This window comes from Cydia splendana, chromosome 20 (genome assembly GCF_910591565.1).
Source record: "Cydia splendana chromosome 20, ilCydSple1.2, whole genome shotgun sequence".
NCBI classification, from domain to species: Eukaryota; Metazoa; Arthropoda; class Insecta; order Lepidoptera; family Tortricidae; genus Cydia; species Cydia splendana.
The window spans coordinates 15,054,333-15,079,296 of NC_085979.1; the positions used below are offsets into that span (position 1 = coordinate 15,054,333).

Sequence of the window (24,964 nt, forward strand, 5' to 3'; positions counted from 1 at the left end):
AGTTTGTCCAAACTGAAACGGAGACGCTTCTTGCTCACTCGGTCAACTTTGACGGTACATCTAACCAAATTGATTAAATCGGGCTCACTTACTTCAGGATGCTGAATTTCATAGTTTTCATTCGTTGGTGGCTATCAACACAATTCTTATCTCAGTCAGAGTGATTCATTGATTATTGATTTGATTTGCAGTAACAGTTTTAGAGCCGGTTGCACCAAACCGCCTGTCACCGTTAAAGGGTTTGCTAAATTTTATTGCATGGGAAGTTTTATAGTTAACTGCTGCGTGACGTTAATTAGTCCGTTAAATGTGGTTGGTGCAACTGGCCCTAAGCAGTCTGAAAATAACCATTTCAAATCCACTAGACATTTTAATGGCTCATAAGGATTTGACATAAATAAATCTCAGATATTGCTGCATTCCTGACCAGCCCATCATTTTTATGCTTGACATAAATGCATCCGTGCCTGATTGGCAAAATATAATATAAGATAGATAGAAGAACAAAATCTTTATGCCAATCACGCTAATAAGGATAGGTTTAGGTAGTCGTGCACACAAATATGGTTATTTAGAATTAAATAGTGCCGTGAACAGTATGCGACGGTAAAGTGCCGGCGGCGCGCCCCGGGCCGCGCCTCGCGCCTGTCAAGTGCCATGTTGACGGGCTATAGCGCGAACCAGCTTGATACTTTGCCACATTATTGTTTCATGTTTGCTTTCAACCTTGGTTGAACACTAACATGTATGGTTGATAAGTTTAAATTAGTCTTAAAATGGGTAGAGTTTCTGGTCTAGCGATCCTTTGATTCAATAACGGCATAATAGTTATTTTGACAATCGACTGAATTGAAGATTTACTGAATAAATATGGTCTTGAAATAACGTCTTAAGTATGCTAAATATGCTAGTCTATATAGCTACGTTAAATAGGTACGTTTTTCAAACATTTGCCTAAAAAGGACTTTATCTTATTTTTGAATAAATTTACAGACATCATTCTTTCGCAGTTCACATGATAAAAACAGGTACAGTACTGTGCTCGATGTCTAATTGCACTACAGGCATAAATATTATAAATTTAAACACAGAACTGCTACCTAAATCAATAATAACTGAATGGCACGACGGCATGAAGTTTTATCGGTGCGGCGGGAAAGCGCCAGCCTTCGACACGTCTGATAATATCCTCGCGGCCCACACCCTCATTACGCGCTGCCGTGCCACCGAGCTCGCTACATACGTATACAATACAAACCTGTTTCCCAGGGAGAGATGTACACTTCTCCAAAACTATGATATTTAGGGCCCATTGAGTTTGTCTGTATGCTAATTTAACTTAAAAAAAAAACAACGGGTTGCACTCCGGGAGTGCCGGCAGAAGTGAAACTCAATGAATGTCTGCAGCACTATGTATAATTGAGGTTAACGGCATCTAGCGTTATTTCGTCGCATTACTTGAAACCCCTAAGGACATCACTGTTAGTACTCGAGTTATATTAGTACCAGTTAGAGGGAAACTCACTAGATGGCATTTAAATCAATAAAGAAAAACTCATTGTAACAGTTTTTCGATCAGGTCACGTGTCCGTCTTACGTCTTACGGTCACGTGACACCCGTTACGAGATTAACATTTTTTCCCCATCACAAAAAGTGCATAGCGCCGCTAAAGAAGTTTTCACTTCAAAAATCGTCTAGAATGAGCTTTCCTTTTCTTGGTTTTGTCTTATATCGTTTAACGACATACCGTAGGATGTGGGATATCTTATTAACCAATCTGTATTTCTCGACTCTGTTTACTTTGTTACGGTTGTCTGAATTGTCATCTTCAGCACCCCCTATTACTTGAGGCATACTTATAGACACTTATTTTACTAATGTGGCATTTACTATCTCGTATTGAGAGGGTCACTTATATCAGCCGCGGACGGACGGATATAAAAGAAACTATGAGGATTTCTTTTGACTACAAAACCCTTAAAAAGATTTCCCGTGGACGCATCATAGGCAGCAGGGCAGTGGAGATTATGCTGATTGGCGATCCTATTTTAGCATCCAATGCTTTTTGGAGTTACAATTTTAGAGTAAACTGAAGTTCTTCATCATTCGTCCCAGGCCCGTTGACCTTGGCAGTCTCAGGATTAAATTCAGCGACCGCAGCGAGCGAGGGAGCATCAATCAAAATTAAAAGTGGATTAAGCCGAGAACACGCACGCGGTCCGCGTAATTGCGTAAATGGAGACAGCGGCCGCGGCGGACCATTTTCACAAATTTTGAGGATATCTATCTCTATCGCTTCTGTCGCTTAATATAAAGCAGACTGACTTAAATATGCCTGAGCCTCTTACATTACGTGACCAAGTAAAATCCCACTTAATTTAAATTTTGATATTTTTTCCTAAGACTTTTACTGATGTCTTACTTTTTCGGTCAAACTTGGGACGTGGCATAGACGCGCTGTGTGTAAGTAATTCAAACAGTAAATAAAACGAATATAATTATTAAGTTATTAAGTATATTAGTAAAAATGCCCTTCTGACATCAACAGAAACACACTCGTCTGCAAACGTGACGCCTAAGAGCTAACAGAGGACCTCATTTCCCGGCCATCAAATTTAAAATTCATTAAAAAAATTTACACATGCCAATTATTTTGTAAAATTAAATCCTAGTTACCGTGGTATTTTCCAATTTTTTAACCCTTTGATCCCTCCAAACTGAGAAACACAAATAACCCCAAATCATTCATAGACTGAAACCGATTCCAACTCCAAAGCTTTGACGAATAGGATAGTTCCCGGAGTTCGGAAACCGACCAATGTAATGCAAGTAGGTACCTCGAATTGGTTTTTGTGGAGGTAAATATTGTTATAGTAACAGGTTTATAGTCTAAATATTTGATATAGGCAGAAATTTAACCCTTCCAGGAAGCCGTTTGTACTATAATTGGAAATATTGGTCCAGAAAACCAGTGATCATTTGATTTTCATGAAATCTACATTATTTTGTAACTTTTTGTGTGGAATTTAAAGTTGGAGTAAATGGTAGATCATTACGAAAAGCCATTTGCTAACTTCACACAAGACAGAAGGTAATTACAATTCGATCTCTTATCAAGTCATCAGCATCGTAATACATTTGTGAATAATGTATTGCCGCTAGCGTAGCTGTAGTTTCAAGTAGTTAGTTGTCTGCGGGCGTCACATCGTCACTTCGCGCGAAAGTTGCCGTAATTTCCCATCCATCAAAGATGTCGTGATGTCTTTAGATAACTTTTACCTTAACGTTGGGAAAACTAGCAACATATAGTTAAGTAGTAATATATCAATCACCTTTGATCTTTTGCTTTAATTCTTTCTAATATATTTCCACACCATTTGGCGAGGTAAGTTAGCTGATTCCTTGTTTTCCCAAGAAGAACCTACGAAATATAACGCCTATTTCAAACCTAAAAGCTAATGGAGCCACAGGTTGACTAAGTATATAGTTATTGATGTAGGAATCCTAACGAAAATAACGAGTGTAATCAAGATCCCCAAAGAAAAAGGCGTGTAACAAAAGATTTCTTTTGTATTGCTCAAGTTGGCAACGCGCGAGTGCGGTGAGGCAACGTCTGAATTGCGCGACATTCACCAGGAGAGCAGAAATCACCGGCGGTAACCATAACAAACAGACGACATCGCGGCGAGTAGGCCAAGTTCGTTTGTTATGTCACTGACAAATTGACAATGTAAGTATGTTGCTGTTGCCATGTTGAAAATGAAGATTTTTTTCCAGTGTGCACGAAAATATTTGCCTTATTGTTAAACTAATACGGGAATAATAAAAAAGTGTTAGCAATAGAGCTGAGGATACTACCAGAGAAATCAACACAAAAGAACCTCGAACACCTCGGAGACAGGACAAATTGGAGTCAGAATAATCAAAATCTGAAGGTTACCGTAGGACGTAGCTTCAACGCTTTTACACAATGGCGTTCACAAGATGTTTTTATGAAACGTTCGTGCGGCATATATAAAACATTAAACGAAAACACATAAGTTTGTTTCGCACGTCGCACACGAGGTGTTAATAAAATATACGTCGCCATTAAAGCCTCGCATTGATAACTTGATAACCTCGATGCCGGGATCCCGGATCCATCCCGCAAGTAGGTAACGCGCCGTAACGTAATCCGCGCTTATGCGGTACGCCGTATGTTTTGTAAACTGTATATGGAAATTCAGGAACAGCATTTTTGCGATCGTTTTATAAGTATTTGTATGATAAAGTTGACGGTAGTAACGCCTATGTTTCTTTAAGACAAAATTTGGGGTCTAATTTGTGTCGCAACATGCCTTAATTTTGTTAATTTTAACATAGTGAATGTCTTTTCGCTAGAATGCTGTGAGGCTAAATTGTACCTATGTTTCTAATAGCGTTATTTATCTTGACTACTCATATAACTGATTTCATGGAGAAGAAATCGTGTAGTCCTTATTTTTGCGATAAAATCTAGGTAACATAGCGGAGAAATTTAAATTACACGAATGCGAATGACCGAAACTAAGTTTTTTGTCACAATCCAAGCCAGCGCCAAATAAGGGAAACCGACGCCATAGGCGTTTGTGGATCTGTTTAATATTTCTACGTTAATGCCAAATGACAAGAAAACATTTCTAGGATTTTGCTTTGTTGTGCTTTCGTTTAGTTAAGAGACTTTCGTAACAACTATGCTCATACGATAGATCAGTGGTGGGCAAACTTTCTTCATGAGGGGCCAAAACTTGAAGGAATTTCAGAGGAGGGCCAGATTTACAGCAAAAATGTATTTTTATTATATTGCTGGCCATATTATACATTTTTTTAAATGACCGGCGGCGGGCCAGATAAATCCTTTCGCGGGCCGCACTTGGCCCGCGGGCCGTGCTTTGCCCACCACTGCGATAGATGTTAATTATATACTTAAAGAATGTTTTTTTAGAGTTTCTGGTAGATGTAGATAATCTTCTGGAATTGTAAAACTTTAACTTAAAGTTTAAGATAAGTATTTAATCTTCCGAGTTGCGTTATATAAAACAACGTATTTTTTCAGATATGCATTATTCTAGACAAAACAGTTTACTAAGGACTTTACATGAGACACTTCCTACATTTCTATTTTATTTCCCTGGTGTGCCAGGAACATATCACATGCAAGTAAAATTAAAACCCTCTTCGCCCAACGTCTCACTCGCCCCGAAGACAACCCAATAAAGAAAAGGGACGAATTGGAAAATAGAATTAAACGCGCCCGGCCACTGCGTTGATAAAGATCCTCCCGGGCCTAACCTGACACGCTTCGAGAATGTAAATCTAGGAAATGGTCTTTAGAAATATCCTCATATTTATTTTATTAACTCGAAGTACATGCCGTGAATGTGCTACCGACGAAAACGTTTTTATTGCTCTTAAGTGTAGAAAAGAAATATCTTGTTGTTTGTTGTGACTCACTTAGGCACTCCCTATTAAGCATGGAGAAGAAAGAGTACTAATTAGTTGATTCAGATCCAACAGGAAGGTATATGAACAGTGGTCATTAAAAAAAAAACAACGGGTTGCACTCCGGGAGTGCCGACAGAAGTGAAAACTCAATGACTAGTCCAAAATGTCTGCAGCACTATGTATATGACCCATCCTCCTTTCTATTGACAAACTTTAGTTCCGAAATTGCTGGCCAGTGAGCTTAAATTTGTAGCGTTAATTGTTTAAAATTCGAATAGAAATTGTAAAGTTACCTTGCAGACCTCGCATCTAAATATATTTGGTCATGATATTTTGAGTTTTATTCACCAGTACTAGAATTCACTTTTATTAGCGATTTCATCAAGATGTAGCTTTATTGAATTATATTGGAGTGATATAAAGTTAGAATGTAACTGTGAGATCCTCGTATTTCAACCCGTACAAGATTAGAACATTGAGCTTTATTGCTTAATATAAAAGTCCAGTTTTAAATAATTGACCTGATTATGATACGTTATGACTAAAGTTCTTTGGTGAATAAAAACGAAACCGCAGGGGTTACGCGTTACGCTGTCTCGAGTTTAACATTTTTTCCCCACCTCAAAAAGTGCACAGCGCCGCTAAAGAAGTTTTCACTTCAAAAATTAGCGGCGCCCTCCGGTTGGTAATGATACCAGAATACACATTTAAGAACAATAACGATACCTAGGATAGGTTCACAAGTTCTTTCCAGAAAACCTAAGCAGTGAATTTGTTTTCGAGAGAAGTTATCCTTATCCTTATACTACCTAAAAACACTACTGTCTGTTTCCTTGTTGGCGAAGTGTGTTTATTGGCGATACAACCAGCTATCAGGTACACAACCCCGTCCCATCCAGATAGCGTCTAGATCCCTCGAGGTCACCCGGACCCCAACTTTCGATTACGGATGCTAATTGGGGTGTGAATTTGGCTGCGGGCGGCGCGGCCCGTCTAATGAGACTGAGAAATACGGGATAGGTAAGTAAAGTTATCCGTTGCTCGCTTAACGGTATTTTACATGTCCGTGCACATTGTATAGTACTTCAAAGCTAGTCAGAATAGGATCATTATCTTCAATAATTGGATTAGGTATGAACAGGAATTTGTCACAATGATATCCAACCGCGGAAAATGGCGAGAAAACGGCAAGCAACATCTGTGCCTGATATTATGACCACGACACTGCAACCACTATAACGACCGAGAAGAAGTTAAATAGTTGCACTTTTGGTAATGGGCCTTCTCATAATAGCAACAGCAGTCGAATAGATACAAGTTATGAATGTGGGTGTCTATTGTTTCCCAAATAGTTTTAAGTCATAATATATTGTTTGTCCGAATTTTCGTTAGTCATAATTGGTTTTTATCAGAAACGAGTAACTTTTCAGGATTGCCATAAAACAAACCTAACCTAACCTATCTATAGAATAACCTTACGAAAATCCTGAAAAGTTAACGGTTTCAGTTTTATGACAAACAATACATTATGACTTAAAACTTTATGGGAAACAAAGGGACCCCTATGAATGTATGTCGCAAACAGTAGGTACTTAAAAGTCCTAATGGTTCCTGCAAATATTAAGATTAAAGTTTGATACAGGTATTTTAATGCCGCTGTATGAAAACGACACATGGCGTTCTAGAAAGCGATCTCGTAGTTTCTTTTCTGTACATAAAAATGCGATGAAATTTGGTGAGTGTGAGAGAAGGCACGTTAAGCGAGACAAGTAACGGTTCAAGATGCAACAAAGTAAATTATTGAGCTTTCTTTTACTGGCACCTTGATATCTTTCAAGGCGCCGACGCTAAATTTTATCTATCATTAAATTCAGGAACGTCGAAATCTTCAAAACGTCCCATTACCTACGGCATTATCTCGAATGCTTTCTGCGAATCAAAATTTGTCATAACTAACAGGAATAAAACGAGACAAACCGCTGTGATCGTAATTTATTTCAAATACGAGTATACATTTAAACATCCCTTTCTCTCTTGAGGGCAACATCCGCTTGAAAGGAATAAAGCATTGAAAGGGTTACAACTTTATAAAGGCGAATATTTTTATGGAGACGTCAAAAGTTATGTTCAAATTCGAGGAAAGTGTTCAGACCATTAATGGCATTCTGAGAACTTGGTCGTTTTGGTAACGTTTTTGATTTCAAAATAAAAGTATCAATGTGCAAGAGGTTTAAAGTGACTTTTTTGACATCATTAGGTATTAAGAGCCCTTTAAGGGGCCCACTGATTAACAGTCCGCCGGACGGTATCGGCCTGTCAGTTGTTCGGAACTGTCAAAATTTTGTTCTAACTGACAGGCCGATACCGTCCGGCGGACTGTTAATCAGTGGGCCCCTTTAAGAGCTTCAATATTTTAGTTATATTTTTCAAGTGAAAAATATTGAACATGTATAAAAGCACCTAATTTTATGATTTTGTACTTCGAGACATTGACATAACACGAAAAATGCAATATTGAAATACATACATTCCAAACCTGCCAAATTTCAACATTTTAAAATTTCGTTAACTCAATTTTTTCCGTTTACAAATTACATTTTCTTAATTTCCCGAGACATTTTCCTGAAATTTCCGAGAACTTTTCCAACTTCTTCGAATCATCAGTAATTTGAACAGAAAAGATTAGAAGCTGCAAGTCACATTGGCAAAATCATTCGGAATTAGATTCTCAGTTCAGCCGCGCGCTCGGTCGGGCGGCGTTCGCTCGCCGTTTTACGTCGCGTTTTTACGATGTAGCCGATAACGTTTACGAGGCGCGCTGAGTGGCGTCGCCGCGGCTCGCCCGGCTGATTGCTTGCATGTGAGTGCGAGCTAGGGACGCTACATGCCTTTAGAATTATGGCACCATAGACATACATAAACATCTCTTTTTATTTGTTACCTGATTGACGAAAGAGGAGTGTTTTTCGAAAGTATTTATGTTCGTGTAATTACTTGGCGCGGCTTATACATAGCTTATTTTCATGTGTCATTACTAGATTCGTTTTAGTTGTGGGAGTGACATGGGATACCTGCCTGTATATATCAGTAATTGCTTGTGAAGCCAAGCCGCAGTTAACGTACCTAATATTTCACCACTCCCAATAAGTTTGACTGAAGGTTGACACGTAGAGAATACATTACTGGCTTATACGATGAGTTTTTCTTTTTGTAAAATAAAGACCAAATATACAATTCATTAACTCACTCATTAAAAACATCAACTGCCTTGATTGATTCTTGAGTGATTCTTTTCAGGTCGACTGCAGGAACAACATCTGTTACTAGAATATAGACCTATTCAAGCCTATAGTTTCTACGATTCTATTTCTGGGTATTTTGCATTAATACATTTAATGGCCACCGATTATCGATACCAAGCTCCCGCTAATAGTCCCCTCACTGAGGTCGAGTATCCGTGACACGTCGGGCGACACCGCGCCGTATTTCACCCGCCGCTCCGAACGCTCGAAATACCCTGCAGCCGCTACACGCCGCACTTTCTACACACCACATTAAATCCAAAATCAAATTCGCGCGAATCTCAGCCTTAATACACTCCGAGTGTGTCTGCGATAGCGGTTGGAGTTGATTTAGTGATATTTCATACGAATGAAGAATAAATTGTTGTACATTTCATGTATATCGACTGCGAACCTGTTGATTAAACATTTATTGCGATTTCTATTCCCTAGTAAATATTCGCGAGTTTGTTCAAATTACGACTTTGCGTTCGTTGCTACATATTTTCTGAATTTATTGCTGACACGGGAATTCAAATATAATATAAATGATTGAAAAGGAAATTTGGTTTTATAATATTTACTTAATTGAATTATTATCAACAATGTTTTGTAGTTAAACGAAAATGCCAATTGCGTGGTTAAAGTATTATCAAAAATCATGGGATACCTATTATCTAATCTATGGAAAGCGTAATATCAACTGCTATCCTTTCACAGTATCAAACACCGACAATATCGACATCTTCAAAAGAACTTTAAAACGAATTTGAAATTACTGTGTTGAAAATTACCTGCCTATCTATTTAAATAAACCTGCCTGCCTCTGGCCTGCGTATCTTGAATGCGTAATGTGCGGTAAAGTAGACAAGATGCCAAGTACAAGTATTAAGTCAAAGTGCACCTAATGCCCTCGACGCCCCTCGATCCTCTTAAACGCCCGCTGAGCCTGCTCCTCACGCTTCATTGCGCGCACCTTAAGATTGTCAGCTACTATTATTTATACCAGTTTTGCACGAACGAGCACGCTCTTATTAATTTATCAGCACCTGGTGCTCTGAGGGGGTACAAGATGTTTTAACATGGGTGGGGGTTATTGTATCTCTACAACTAAGGCAAAATAAAAGGAAAGTTTTTGTAACTTTCCTTAGAATTTCGTTGTAGAACGTCATTGTCGATGGGGTTGCCTCATTAGTCCAATTATAATAAGATTCCACGCTGTATGATTAAAACAACTACCTAGTACACAATATATATTAAGATTGCCATTCTTCATTTGTATGCAATATTCAAACTTAATCGACTCACAGAGATACGAGGCTTTAGCAAACATCTCTCACTCTCTCTCAAAATTTGTATTAGACTGCTTACCTCCGAAAAATGAAACACGAATCTCAGTAATGAAATTTCCTAATTTTCTTATAAATACAAAACCAAAACAAAAGAAATCGTCCTTAACATATTTTACCCCCTTATTCATAAAACTTTACGGGTCTGATTTAGTTAAATTATGTTTTATACCTTTCTTACAAATACATAAGTCAAAATGACAGATAAGGATTATTAGCTAATTGGGGTTTGTAGCGCGTTTATGAACAAGGGTAAATAAACTAAATTAAATTTCTTTCGATTAGGAAGGCAAGTAAACGAAACTAATTATTGATAAACATTAGAAACTCCTCCCACCAGTCCCACCGGGACCGATCTAGGCTCATCCCTTCCTCGGGTCGTTTACAACCTAGCGGCTCTCCGCAGAGCCATTGACAGTAACGAATGTTGCCGAGTTAGTGCCTCGTGGAGTCCATTCTGCAGCTTATTGCGGGGTCCGGTGTCCGGTTCTACGCGAGGCAAGAAATTTGAAATATGAGATGTCACAAGGCAAAATGTTAGACACATACTGGTATAGCTTGTATTTCGTCCACTTTATAAAGGTCAACAAGTCAATACTCAACGTGCTAAGATGAAACCCTCTTTTCTCTATTTTAAGTTTAAAGATAATAATTATGTACTCATTACTAAAGACAATTTTTAGGTTAGGGGCCTACGGAAAATGGTGATTGATCACAATGACGTAATAATTAGACCAACTTCGAGACATCTATTTTCTTACACAATAGAATTACTTGTTTAATTCGGGTAATATAACTTGACATCAAATTGTTTCGTGGAATAGAGAACCTCTCTTGTTTAAAGTCATTATCGTAATGACTGCCGCTACAGCTCAAACAGATACAAAGTTATCAATTGCAAACACGAGCTAGTCAAGTCTTGGTGGCGATAGTTACTTTTACATATGCAACGAATCTTCAATGCACGACACGTTATATGATCAGATCGAACCAACATATACCGACGTATAGTATACGTAGCAAAACACAGAATATAAAGCCAATGGTGTACACGCCCGGATACAGGCTTAGTTCACACTGGGGGTGGATTACACATGGCGCCGAAACACGGAATACTTCATGTGGTAATAACAAAAGATTTGCCCGCCATAACCGCCGGGATAAATAACCGATATAAAGGCGCGTGACGCTGAATCCTACCAGTTTGATTGTATGTTACCTCAGTCGCGACAGAACCACAAAGAAGAGGCATAGATGCAAACTTGGTGTTGAAAACGATGCTTTACTATAGGTACTAGTCGCTCTGTGAGCTATAATCTTCGCAAGCATATTAGGAAAACTGAATAAATGTATGGTTCCGCCAATTTAAACAATTTACAAATACTAAATCGACAAAAAAAAATTTACGCGCTCACAAAATTTCACGAATTCGGTTAAGAAGTAGAGTCCGTAGAGAAGAACATCCGGACATAACACGGCATTTTTGGCAGAGCTGAAACGGAAACCTTCGCTAACGTTTGGTAAACTAGTAAACTCGTGAAGGAGACACATATAGCACCAGAATATTCGACCGCGCTTCTAGACTGAAAGTTTTAGCTCTAGACTTTGTCCGAAGTTGGCGTGACTATCCCGACTTCAGTCTTCTTTCGCTATTATTATACCCATTGGACTTGCCAGTGTAGATATCATAACTGTGGCAGTTTTCAGTTTGTTTTGTATGTAATTAATTATTGAATTTGTATGTATGTTAGAAATATTCTATGAAATGTAATTCTACATTCAATACGGTAAAGACAAAGACTTGGAGATAATTTCTGCGTCAACTAAGAGCCAACAGGAGTGGTCAATTCTCCATACAAACGTACTCGACTGTTTCCTCAGTGGTTTTTGAAGCTAGAGCAGTGATTTTTTCAACACAGATTAATATTGTCAATATCTGTGTCGGACCGTTTTGCATTTTTTGATATTTTCGTTTTTTAAGGCGCTAGAGCCCTTCCAAAATGGCCTAATTGACTATGCCGCAATGAGAGGCGTGGTATTCAAAACTGATATCAATTAGCCAAAAAAGCAAAACGGTCCGACACAGATAATTTCATAATCATTTAGATTTCCAAATTTGGTTACGATTGGTTATGTTTTATAAATAGTTTTGGAGGAGGAAACAGTCGATCACGCTCAGCTCCTGTTTCGTCTTATCGCCTATAAGGAAATCTATGAAGTAAGCAGAGCGAACTTTCTCACATTCATACACGTAAAACCACATAATACGCCTCTATTCTGTAGTATGTACTCTTCTACCTACATACATACTGTACAAATAAAACCTACGAGAAACGGTATTTCAATTTCCATGAAGCGTTCGTAACCCATTATACCAGGCTCGCAAAACACTACAAGAGACATTCAAAACTTTGAAAATTCAAAATTCACAAAATTCGTACGAAGCCACAGGCACCGCGTCTATAGGAACAGCAAACATAGGTATATGACGGTAGGTGTAGACGAGCTTGGCGGGCGGTAGCGTCGGATGTATAAAGTGGCGCGCCGGTGGCCGCATGACATAAGCCCCTGCTACACGGCAGCCGACAAGCCCCCAAACCGCGTGGCCTTGGTCTGTCCCGGACCGTGTAGACAGTTGTTACCAACAAAATTTCGTTTGACCTCCGGACGCCCTTGGCATGCGAGCGCGCGCCAGCGACCGCGGTCTGAGCGGTCGGTCCGGAACCGTGTAGTCGCCCGACGCCGACCGCACTAGGCCATTTCGCTTGAAGGACGCACCGTGTGCGCTCGTGTGGTTAATAGCCATGCCATGGGTACTCAGTAGCATTTCTAATAATTCATCAAATACTTTCCTCTTCATTCTCAGAAAGTTATGTATGTCCCCGTAGCGTAGAGTCCAGCGAATTCATTACGTTGAAATGACTCAACAAATGCCGTTTTTTGAGCCAGCGTTTCATTCATATACCCTTTTCTTTTTTTACAAACTTTTTATTAACTTGCAATATACCTAATGTATGTAAATATGTTTTTATGGGTCAAATCTTGCAAGTTAAATTAGACCCACTTTCTAGTTTCCGATGGAGCTGAAAATTTGCATACGTATATAAGTCGGGTGACAATGCATTATTATGGTACCATAGAGCTGATCTGATGATGGAAACAGGAGGTGGCCATAGGAACCCTGTGATAGAACAACGCGACCTAATTGTGTTTGGGGTTTTTAGAATTGTCTCGACGAGTATTAGATGCCTCTGGAAAGAAAAGTACAGTCAGCGATAAAAGCTTGTACCAAATATTCTTTTTTTGCCAAAAACTTATTTTTTTGTCATTGCACTAGTATATATGAGTAGGTAGGTTATGAAATTTGGCGCCCCGGCCAATAAGTTTTGCCGCCCCAGAAGTGAAGGAAGAAAAACAAAATGCAATCCGCCAGGGGTGGCATACGCCGCCCTTAGGGCCATACGCCACTGAGTAGGTACTAATGCCACGCCAACTTTCTGAAAGGTTAGGGGCCATTTTGTGCGCTTGCAATACGTGTTGTCTGTCCGCGAGTTCTGAACACACTGTGGTTTGCCACCGTCTAGCCAGACAACTCAGACGGACCCACACACCAAGGACAGACCTAGGTCAGACGGTTAGTAGGCTTGTCGGCTGCCGTGTAGCAGGGGCTATAGCTATAACTCGCGGCGGCATGACAAACAGCTGAGCTGGGGAGGTGTGGAGTCGACACCGCGCTTACGAGTATTTTATTTGAATTTTTTTGTATGTTGCGCCGTGAGCAGTAGTCAAGTTTCGTGTGTATAAAATAAAGTTTTGTTTTATTTATACTGTCTGGGAGAGAAACTATAATTCTAGGTCTGTTTCACAGTTATTCTGTTTTAAAAGAATTTTTAGTAAAAATGCCTAAGAATATCTAAGACACAGCACCTAAGGATGGTTTTAAATCATGAATCATAATTTCTTAATTACCTACTTACATTTGCCATTCTATACTGTAGAAGTATTTCGTATAAGCCAATTTTTTTTCACCATACCAACTATACAACTATGTATAAAGAAAGCCTTTACCTTTCTTAATTGTTCAAAAACTTATCCACATGTGGGGCAAAGTAATCTCGTGCAAATTTTGAGTTGTATCCTTATGTTTGGCTGGTAGAATTGAATTATAAATGATGATTTTGAATGATCAATATTTAATAACGTTCATTTGAATTTGATTTGGTTAGTTTTTGATTGATATTTTACAGTTAGTACTTTCGTCGCGTTGGCGTGGTGAAAAATGTTGTGTTTCACTCGGTCTCAAAATTTGTTTAACCCTCGTGCATTGAACCCTCGCAACGCTCTGGATTCCATTTTTCGAACTACTCGCTACTCTCGTGGTTAAATTTTGAAATCTTTCACTTGCTCGGGTGTCAATATCAGCATGAGCGGTTAAACAATAACTAAACAAGGGGGCAACCCCTTGTAAAACAGTTTATGCCAATTTAGTGCTCTACATTTTAATCAGTTCGAGTATTAAGTATTAAGTTCTTAGTTTTTTATGGACTTGTTGTATAACTTAGTCCGTCGTACCTATATTGTGTGTTGAAAGTTACATTAATTGTCGATGATATCGTCATATTTCTACTTTAAATAGTAACTATACTTCTTAAACCGAAAAAAAAACATAACCAAATAATAATGTTGGAAGTCTCCAGTTGTGTTCTATTCGCGCCGACACCGGAGGGCGCCGTCGCTAAAGCCCCTGCTACACGGCAGCCGACAAGCCTACTAACCGTCTGACCTAGGTCTGTCCTTGGTGTGTGGGTCCGTCTGAGTTGTCTGGCTAGACGGTGGCAAACCACAGTGTGTTCAGAACTCGCGGACAGACAACACGTATTGCAAGCGCACAAAATGGCCCCTAACCTTTCAGAAAGTTGGCGTGGCATTAGTACCTACTCAGTGGCGTATGGCCCTAAGGGCGGCGTATGCCACCCCTGGCGGATTGCATTTTGTTTTTCTTCCTTCACTTCTGGGGCGGCAAAACTTATTGGCCGGGGCGCCAAATTTCATAACCTACCTACTCATATATACTAGTGCAATGACAAAAAAATAAGTTTTTGGCAAAAAAAGAATATTTGGTACAAGCTTTTATCGCTGACTGTACTTTTCTTTCCAGAGGCATCTAATACTCGTCGAGACAATTCTAAAAACCCCAAACACAATTAGGTCGCGTTGTTCTATCACAGGGTTCCTATGGCCACCTCCTGTTTCCATCATCAGATCAGCTCTATGGTACCATAATAATGCATTGTCACCCGACTTATATACGTATGCAAATTTTCAGCTCCATCGGAAACTAGAAAGTGGGTCTAATTTAACTTGCAAGATTTGACCCATAAAAACATATTTACATACATTAGGTATATTGCAAGTTAATAAAAAGTTTGTAAAAAAAGAAAAGGGTATATGAATGAAACGCTGGCTCAAAAAACGGCATTTGTTGAGTCATTTCAACGTAATGAATTCGCTGGACTCTACGCTACGGGGACATACATAACTTTCTGAGAATGAAGAGGAAAGTATTTGATGAATTATTAGAAATGCTACTGAGTACCCATGGCATGGCTATTAACCACACGAGCGCACACGGTGCGTCCTTCAAGCGAAATGGCCTAGTGCGGTCGGCGTCGGGCGACTACACGGTTCCGGACCGACCGCTCAGACCGCGGTCGCTGGCGCGCGCTCGCATGCCAAGGGCGTCCGGAGGTCAAACGAAATTTTGTTGGTAACAACTGTCTACACGGTCCGGGACAGACCAAGGCCACGCGGTTTGGGGGCTTGTCGGCTGCCGTGTAGCAGGGGCTTAAAGCGCGATACTACGGGCTCGCCTCGGGCGGCGCGAACCAATTACCCGCCGCGCGGGCATTTACCCCCCGCCGCCCCACTCCCACTCCCGCCCCCCCGAGGCCCGGCACGGAATTACTTATCTCCACCGCTCCGCTGTGAGCCCAGTACTCTACCGCCAGACCAACGCCTGCAATGCGAATGCGGTTTCGCTTTTTTTTGTCCGCTTTTGTGTTTTTAAACCAGGTGGGACCCTAATGAGTACTAACGACTGACCGGGCTACCGAGTATATTTGAATTTATGAGGCTACAACGTACATTCAAGGGCTAGGATTACCTTGATGTTTGTAAAACCCTAAGAGAACACTCGGCAAACCTTAGACCTTTTACTGAGACTCCTTTGCCAACTTATTTTCTTATACTATTTTATCTGGAAAGAACATCTCTCTAACATTTTCTCCGCCTCTACTAAAATTTACTCTAGGGATACTACTTATAATCTAATTTATAATTCATTGAATCCAGGCTGTAATCGGCACAGTAAATAATGATCGTAGATTAATAAGAACGATTTTACACCTCTACACCCACGCAGTCTGCGGTCGGCCAAACCTCAAAGTAACTTTTGATTTATTCGCAATAAAATGTTCACACCATTGATCAAAATTTTTGAATTCTTACTTTGACAGAATTTGCCCGTACTAAAAATTTAATTAATTAGTTATATCATATAACTTACACGACACCATATATTTTATTTCTTACTTTAAATAATTCTAGGAAATTAATTATAATGATTCAAAAATACTAGGGCAAAACACGTATTACTTCAAAAAATTGGTCGAAAATCTTTGAGAATAATAATACAAAACTGGCTCCGAGTACACTCTTAATGATAAATAAGTTCACGTATTCAGCAGATCTCCATCACTCGCGTACGGCCCGATATCATAGCGCCCTTCATTAAAGCGACCGCAAGCCCCTAACAACCGTGCGTGCGTCCCTACCCTACACGGGCTTATCTATATTTTTTCGCCGCGCCTTTGTGATGTCGCGGTCGCCTCGCCCGCCATGCCTCCGCGCCACTCCGCACCAGCCAGCGCCATAATTTACGACCGGCCCGCGCCGACCGCTCGCCGGGAGCGGCCCGGGCCGAATTTATGGCGTAATTTTTACAATGGCCGTTGCAGATCTGGGATTATAAAGTTCTGGAGTGACCAGATTGTCCGATCGAGCTTTGGGCACGGACGCGGACGGTGTAATGGCTGGCTAACCAGTTTTTAGCATTATGTTTATGACGATGTATATTTGCATTAGTCTTAGCGCGAGAGATGCAACAAAAGGTGTTGAGAACTTACAATAAATAGCAACAAAACGAAATGATGTAGGATAATATAATAATGTTCTAGGGTGACCAGATTGTCCGATCGAGGTTTAGGCACGAACGGTGTGCTGAACTTTTGGCTAACCAGTTTTTAGCATTATGTTTATGACTCTCTCTAAGCTCTACCTATCAGTTCTTATAGCTACTCGTAGAAAAAAACGTGAGTTCACAAAAATATTCTCAGAAAACAAAAGCCGATTTCCTACTTCGGAAAATCCAGCCAACTCCCAACACAAACAGCGTCGAGCCCGAATTTTTTCCTTGGCAATTTCCCCCCATTTAATGCTAAGCCAACAGCTTCGCCGACCTGTGCAAGCGGTTCAGTAATGCACACGTCTCAGATGACGCGGAATAATTTAATTGCCACGGCTGCGGCTGCATCCGGGTGACTCCATATTTTTGCCGCAGAATGCTTCTAATTTTACCGAAGGGGTTTAAGCTTAGAGGATATAACCAATAACCAACGGAGACGCCATGTCTAAAATTTTCAGTACAAAATAGTCTGCCGTTTTTTGCGGGGGAGGGGCACATCAAATGTATTACGTCATGTCAGATAAACGTCAGTCCATACATATGGTTGACATGGTGTTGACCATTGGCCGCCTATTTTCGACAGAGGGGAACGCCTGTTAATGGCGGCTCCATTGTTAATTACTCCGAGGGTTTAAGGGATCGAGTATTTTAACACAGCGTATTTACCTCTCTAGTATTTAGGGAACGGCTTTACACAGTCAAGATTTGTATCCGATGTGTAAAAAAGGCAAGTGGCTTTATGTGGCAATATGTCAGTTTTGAACTACTTTTCATTGGACATGAGTAGGTATATTTTAAACGCTTACCTCGATTCACTTTTTAATATTCAGAGCCAAGGAGAATGAATACAAGAAATGGCATGATTTTGATCGGGAGTTAGGTACGCGTACCACATGTCTACTCTCCATTTCGAACTCGGAGCATCTCGGAACGGAATGCGGTGATCGATTCAACGTTACCATCTTTACTGGAACTGCCTATAAAAACTCAAAGCTTTTACGCATTAATTGATTTTGCTTGTGTTATTGAATGACATGTAATTCGTAATAGGCAGAAACTATAACATCATTAAATCTGAAGTTATGAATTATGAATATGAAGGCACACCAATTAGAAAATCTCAATCAAAATAAATCATGCAAACATTAACACAAAATTGGATATCAATATCATACTGCAATTCGTTAAAAACCACCTGGGTTCCCATGAGAGTGACACAACTATCGAGAATCGTGCGCAATCAATAAAGAAATCATCGATACATTCGATATAAATTACTAAGGCGGCATGATGTGAGCAGAGTTCGAGCAACTCAGGCGACGAGCGAACAAGAGTGGTGTAGTAATCGATCGAGCTTATCGTCCACACATCGGCAGGCCGCAGGCTGCACTCACGGCGGCTATTGTCCTAGCTGGTCGTTTTTCCTGAATCCTGGATTGTATGGATGAAAGCGTTTGTTTAAAATTTCAGAACCGGGAACGCTGATGTATTGCAGCCTTACTCACTATGACGGCTTAGTCGGCTTATCAGAGTACCGAAAGTCTTCTGTGAAAGCAATGATCATCTCTGTAATCGTTTACCTATAACCGTAACGCTATGACTATAGTTTATGTTCTAATTAGACAACATTGCTTCATGATTAGACTTGGAACTAGAAAAGTCTGCCACGATTTTGATAGCACACCCAGTTGCAAGTATAATTTAGGTACGTCATAATATCATAGAAGATTAAAATAACACTTGCACTGCGTGTACTATCAAAATCATTGCAGAAGTTTATTAGTCTAACTCTAAATAAATACATGACTAAACATTACTTGCTCCATAGAAAATACTTAGTGTAAAGTGCTTAAGATGCCGCGACATTGTGCTAATTTGTCTGGAGGTGGTTTGTCTCTACATTTTTCTTTATTTTGTATAATCGCTTTTTAGCTCCTCTAACTGTTATTTCATTCTTCAGGATGGCAAAAAGTTTGCAAAGTGCAGGCAAAAATTCAAAGTAAGTATCTCTAACTCTATCACGGATTAACGAGTCTCAGAATTACTTCTTTGTCTCAATTGTTCACTAAGATATTCGCTTTCTTTCGATTTTCATGACTTCAAGTTGGAATTGATCACAACGATTGATCTTCATTCAAAGCCAATTTGTTGTAAATTGTGATATGATATCCAATTGACGGGTTCGACTTATTGTGCCCAAAATAGTCATTCCAAAAACGACACAATTTCTTGAAATTGTTAGAGACACGTTTACTTGGATTATCTAATAAGTTTTGAGGATGTTTTCTTATAAAATACCTATCTATTTAATTGATGTATGTACATATAATTAGGTATTCTGAGTTACTCTGTCTAGTACCCGCCCTGTTTAGACTTAAATAGGTACTTGAATCTTGAGGTGTGAAGGGAGTAGTTTAACAGGTGGAGGCGACGACTCAGAAACAGAGTTTGTGCTTTCTATTGACAATACAACATGATAACAACATGGAGAAGTGTTGACCCGAAGTGGACATTGCAATGTAGTAGTTTTACTAGACTTATATCGACCGGGATATGAAGTCTAGTGAAACTAACCACGAATCATTCAAAACTGTTGTAGTAGTTTTAATGAGTGGTAACGATTACGACGCCTAGATGATCTGCATTCGACAAAGCTTTTATAGCGGATGGATTACCTATGGATTATTTGATTGTTTCTAAAATAAAGGCATATTTGGTATTTCAAAAATTTGGTAGTCTATTTTAAACGAGCATGTTGGTCTGGTTGGGATAAACAGTCATCAAATATTTACGAAACTTGTTGGTGCAGTTTCCAAGTAATTTATCACACAGTAGGTGCTTCGCAGTTCCGTAGAGTTTTAGCTGATAGCAGTTAAGACACAGTTCAGGCAGGTTCAGGTGAGTTAGGTTAATAAACATGAGAGGCGGCCAGCAATAATAAATGAGGCGAGCGCGGCGGCCCGCCTGGCACGTTCGAACACCCGGCGCGCAGCCGCCGCCAGAACCCACGAATAACTTATACACCACTTGTATGGCTGAAAATGACATGATACGGGCATCGCGCAAGCGGCGCAAGTGATACGTTTCGTGGAGAGTTTGAAAGGGTTTTTGGATAATGGACATAATATATAATGATGCTCAAAAGTCATTGATACCTCATAGTGATAACGCTCTAGCCTTCCTTTGTCTATGCTATGGGGTTTTAAAACCTTAAAGAATCATTTGGATTTCATGTACAATGTGTCGAACCCCAATTTTGATCGAATGGGAATCGGCACCGACGATTTCAATGTTTTAACATCACGAGTACACAATCCGTTTAAAATTTGGAACTGAATATCCGATGGAAACAGAACTACATCCAGTTTAATTAGGACTCTACATTCTCTAAAATATCTCTAAGCTTATTTGTCATTTCATTATTAATAAATAATGTTAAAAGTTAACCTTGTATTTAATTTATAGATATAGTTTTATCCAAGAAAACAATCCTTTATCCCTTGTAAAATTAATGGATTCAAAACATTTGCTCAAACGCGGCAAGTGCCCTCTGTCAAATCTATTTGATTGAACCAATGAAGGCTAAGCCCCTATCTTAGTTAGCCATATACAAGCCTACTAGTCTAACATAGTCTAAGGCATCTTTACAATTTTGAGTCTTATGCTATTGTAATAGAGCGTGTGTAAACATATTGACGGCGAGGTACAAGCCGCAGGCGTCCGAGCGGTGGCATCTAATCGCGCTCGATGATAAACGAGCCGCCTAATGATGATGATGTGGAAGCTCCGCGGGCGTCATGCGCGCCTGGTGCCGGGGTGGCACACATCACCTGTTCTTTGATCTCTGTGAGGTGTGCGTGTGTGTGAATTTGAGAATGTCATCAAGATGCTTATAACCACGAAAATCGAAGTTCGTAAATTTCGAGCAACTATCTGTCTCTTAAATTACGCCTTTATTGGAGCAAAAGAGAAAGATGCCCGAAATTAGGGAACTTCGGTGTTCGCGGTAGGCCCTCTGGTAACAAATGCCAAGTACAGACAAACCCAAGATGTAACGAATTTCATAAAAGGCTCGTTATTTTAGGAGCGCCTTAGGAGCGCATATTGGCTTAATTGATAGAGTGTCATTTTCATTTAAAATAAAGAACGTCCGGAATATCTACAAAATTCCCGACAATTTCGGTTGAATCCCCAGGGTACCTATTGATCACGATGTTCAGAAAAATAAAGCAATGGAAAGTCCCTACTTAATTGGACCTTAAGCATAAGTCGCACATTTTTAGCGAATTCGTAAACGCATAATTAAAATAAAAATAAAAATCTCAGAGACGTGGACCAGGGAGTGGGTCGTAGTCGTAACTAAATAACACTGGCATACATATGACAACACTCGGCTCAAATGTGTTTTCCTTGTCGTGACTAAAGCAAATGATAAAGAGGTAAGCTAGCTATCTCTTGTACATTTATGTGTGCTTGGTGATTCTGTGTCAGAAATCACCTGTTTCTGATTCATGCGAGTCACAGTTGGTGCACTTCTACAACCCGTACAGTTTGCGCTCTTGAATTTATTTGTCTCAAAAGCAACAAATTAAACCTGCGGTTTTTGAGATTAATTTAACTAATTGTAAGAAAGACCCTTTCCATTGTAAGAATGCCATTTGGCATTAAGTCCGCCATTTGTACATTTTTACTTTGTGCAATAATGTTTAAATAAATAAATAAATAAAGACCTTGAATTGATTTTGTTTTGAGGATCGACAAAAAATATCACATGTCGAGTCTAGCATGGGTCGGTGAATTTTTCGGTGTCTTCCTTAAAATGTAATTTTGCCTTTAAATTTACAAGTAGGTAGTCATCATATAGTTACATATAATTGAAAAAGTTACCACTGCACTAACTCTATTCGAATTATAGTTAGATAATTTTGAAGTCAGATTAGTAAATCAAATAGTCTGTCGGCCAGAATCCTATATTAATTTTATTCATGTTATATTATAAATGTCCTAGTCGAAGCTGCCCCCTCTATTCTATGAAAACGGACCACGAAAATAGGTCTCTACCTACTTATTGTGGTAATAGAGGGTATTCAGGAACTTTGTACTTAACAACTTGTTAACAACATGAAGTGTTATGTATCTACTCGCCAAAATATCGAGTTTCGATTGCGATTCCAATTCATTGATTTGGGATCAATAGCGAAGAAAATAAGTAGTTTCAGCCTCTTGTTTTCGCTATCTATTAAAAACTCTTATTACTACTTGGAGATGTCCCGGATCTTCGAGAAATAATTAACAGTAGACATGAGAAATTTCAGCCTTGTCCGACGGTTCTTCAAAATATTCAAGAATGTAGGTATTCCATCCATGTATTAGTCGCTAATTGTTTAAAGCAGTTCGGAACCTGAGACGCAGTCCGATTAACATTACTGATTACGCAAAGATAAAACACACAGGAGACAAATAGACCGACGGGCGTAAATTATTGCAGACTTCTGTAGCCCGCAACCATTTAAAAACCCTAAAAAATAAAGAAGAAAAGACAATAACACGTAATAATGGACTAACCTTTAACGGTGGTGTAGGGATGTAAAGTGGCGGGTCGTTCTGCGAGCCGGTGTAGATCTCCTTCCCCTCGGGGTTCTTCGCACAGCCCTCCGCGTCCTGCACGCTGTAGCGGCACACGATGCCGTCGGCCGGCTTCGCCTCGTACCCTGGCGGCTTCCCCACGTGGAAACCCTTCGCTTTCACCCAAAAGCGAAACTTTGAACTGTCTGAACTGTTACACTCCTCCCCGCGAAGCGTACGAAGGATCCTGGCGTACTTCTTGAGAGTTATAGTCTTGGTTTTAGCCAAATCCCCGTAAGTCTGGATGACCCAAGGCTGATAAGTCTCAAATAAATCCAGTTTAGGGTCTCCAGTGTGAATTTTCGGGCGTTTGTTGTTGTTTTGCTCGTTCTTTTTGTCATTTCTTGAGCCGCTCGCGGTCGATTTGCGCTTCGACGGCTTTTTGGGAGTTTTCACAGGAATAGCTTCCTGTGTCAACTTTTTACGAAGTCCTCGATCGGCAATCATGGCTGCAGCCATTTTGTTTGTCTCACACTTAGTCCGTGAACATTTCAGTAGTTAATTTTAATTAGTCCTGGAAACAAGGATCCACTTTTATTGTTCGGGCCCGGTACTCTTTTGTTCCCGCGGAACTTTTGCCTAAACCTCCCGGGATCGCGGATTGTTGTGAGCGAAGTTGCGAACTCTCCAAGTTCCGTCGCGTGCGTACAACTTTGCGGACGGTACCTAACTTTTGTGTACGAAATTCGCGCCGACCTAAAGGACTCTCGATGGGAGAAAAGTTTTAGTGACGACGGCAGTTTCTATTTATTCGCTTTTCATCCTACTTTATCGTCTTATTTATTTTCTAAGAAAATTAATCTAATTTATTAAATTTTTTTACTGTCTCGAAAAAATCCTAGAAGTAACTTAGGTACCTGTACCTGTGTACAGGTGTCAATAAATTCCGAAAAACTTTTCTACAATACCCAACTTAGTAAAAATCACGCAAACTCCTCAAACATACCAACAGGTGTCCGGGAAAACTTTTCCTTGATTTTCCGGGGAACGCAAAAGTACCGGGTTATGATGAACGTGTTGATCGCCGCGCGGGCGGGCCGGATCACTGGCCGGAGAACCGCTCGCGAGGAACACGCGCGGCGTACTGGCCCGCGCGGCACGGGCCGCACGTGCGGGACGGGACGGCCGGGCCGGGACGGGACGCTAATTGCCTGCAAAACAATCGGCCCGATCGCCGGCCGGGCGCCGCGATAATGCTCGCACTTGCAAGATAACGCGACGCTATTGTGTTACGGGAACTAGAACTAGGCTGACTTGAATAAGGATCGCGCGCGGATGCGCGTTCTTAGGTGCAATCTGATTTAGCTATGTGAAGTTGTGCTTACGGTACTTCGGTAATACAGTGGAACCTGGATAATTGCAATCTCAAGGGACCGGCCATTTTTTGTCAATTAACCAGGTTTTTCATTTAAGCAGGTCGTGTCAATTAACGAGGTTCAAAAAATCGTTGTGTCAATTATAGAGGTTTTCATTAATAGAGGTTGCGTTCTGACAAATTTCTTTTATGAAGGTGCAAATAACCATTGAAAGTAGATTTACACGCTTACGTTCTGGGTTTCTGGACTTTCTGGTCTATATATTGCTACTGCACTTTTACACTACATTTAATGACTACTTTATTTTCTTATTAATCATTTGGGTTTAAAAAATTCCCTTGAATTGTAGAAGAAAGTTTTATTAGAATGTAAAAAGCATACTTTGTTTTTGATGAAATCAAAACTATTTCAGCTACTACAGGCTGTGATAGATACCCAATAAACTAGTGGCTCTGTGAGCTGTAGACCTCGCGAGCAGAGCTTGAAATAACATGGTGCTAAGAGCTTTAAATACACCGTGTTTTTTTTGATTTCCGTTAATTTCAAGGGTGCATTCCTGAGCTTAAATCAAGTAACTTTCTCAAAGACACCGATGTTCTAATTAAGTCCATTTCGGAGATAATCCATAATTTATTTTTTTACTATAAGGCCTCTACAAGCGTGTACACTTGCCTTAGGGCCGGCTT

The 24,964-nt window shown here is 40.0% G+C and overlaps 1 protein-coding gene across 4 annotated transcripts in view; it reads right to left on the bottom strand.

Annotated features, from left to right (window-relative positions):
• LOC134800532 (nucleolar protein 4) overlaps positions 1-24,039 on the bottom strand; it is a 157,801-nt gene extending 133,762 nt beyond the window's left edge. The window contains exons 1-2 of one of the 4 annotated variants that reach the window (XM_063773011.1): positions 23,909-24,039; positions 22,903-23,476 (exon numbers count right to left, since the gene is read on the bottom strand). In XM_063773011.1, coding sequence (XP_063629081.1) covers positions 22,903-23,421 — 519 coding nt within the window. In that variant the 5' untranslated portion in view covers positions 23,422-23,476; positions 23,909-24,039. Of the gene's footprint in view, positions 1-22,902; positions 23,640-23,908 lie in introns of those variants that run through there. The other 3 variants (XM_063773009.1, XM_063773012.1, XM_063773010.1) reach the window with 3 other exon arrangements.
• Between the last annotated feature and the right edge of the window lie 925 nt (positions 24,040-24,964).